This window comes from Chiloscyllium plagiosum, chromosome 26 (genome assembly GCF_004010195.1).
Source record: "Chiloscyllium plagiosum isolate BGI_BamShark_2017 chromosome 26, ASM401019v2, whole genome shotgun sequence".
Classification (NCBI taxonomy): domain Eukaryota; kingdom Metazoa; phylum Chordata; class Chondrichthyes; order Orectolobiformes; family Hemiscylliidae; genus Chiloscyllium; species Chiloscyllium plagiosum.
Window position 1 is genome coordinate 1,975,815 of NC_057735.1, and position 544 is coordinate 1,976,358.

At 47.6% G+C, this 544-nt stretch overlaps 1 protein-coding gene across 1 annotated transcript in view; it reads left to right on the forward strand.

Annotated features, from left to right (window-relative positions):
* Nucleotides 1-544, forward strand: part of LOC122562920 (serine/threonine-protein kinase TBK1-like) — a 44,138-nt gene that overhangs the window by 27,613 nt on the left and 15,981 nt on the right. Inside the window, exon 10 of the mRNA XM_043716223.1 lies at nt 370-428. Within this exon, the coding sequence (XP_043572158.1) occupies nt 370-428 (59 nt within the window). The remainder of the gene's footprint in view (nt 1-369; nt 429-544) is intronic.

The following is a 544-nucleotide window of genomic DNA, read 5'->3' on the forward strand; positions in this document are numbered from 1 at the left end:
CTCCCTCAGCACTGACCCTCCGACAGTGCCCTCTCCCTCAGCACTGACCCTCCAACAGTGCCCTCTCCCTCAGCACTGACCCTCCGACATGTGGCACTCCCTCAGTGAAGGCTTTCTTGTTTAAATCTCTAGAGTGAGATAATAGTTTTGACAATTGTACAGAGCAGACTCTGACAACTCCTAACCTGAAAACAGTGTTTGAAGATGTTTTTCTGTTTGTTGATGTGATTTATGATACTCCATGAGCTGGAAAGTTTTTGCCTCGTGTGAGGTGCAGATCAGAGGATGTTTCAAATGAGCTCTAACTGACAGCAGTAATTCTCAGAGACTCTGATTCTAACCAAGTACTGCCGTTTCCTTTGTTTGCAGCTGAGATACCACTGTTTCCTCCAAACTTTGATATTATCAATGATGCAAGTCTCGCAAAGGTAACTGTCGTCATGGAAGATGAGAGAAGTGGTGGGGACAGAGAGTAGGGAGTGGGTGTAGAGAAGGAGAAAGTGGGGAGTGGGTGGAAGAGGCAGGGGAGTGTGTGGGCGGAGGA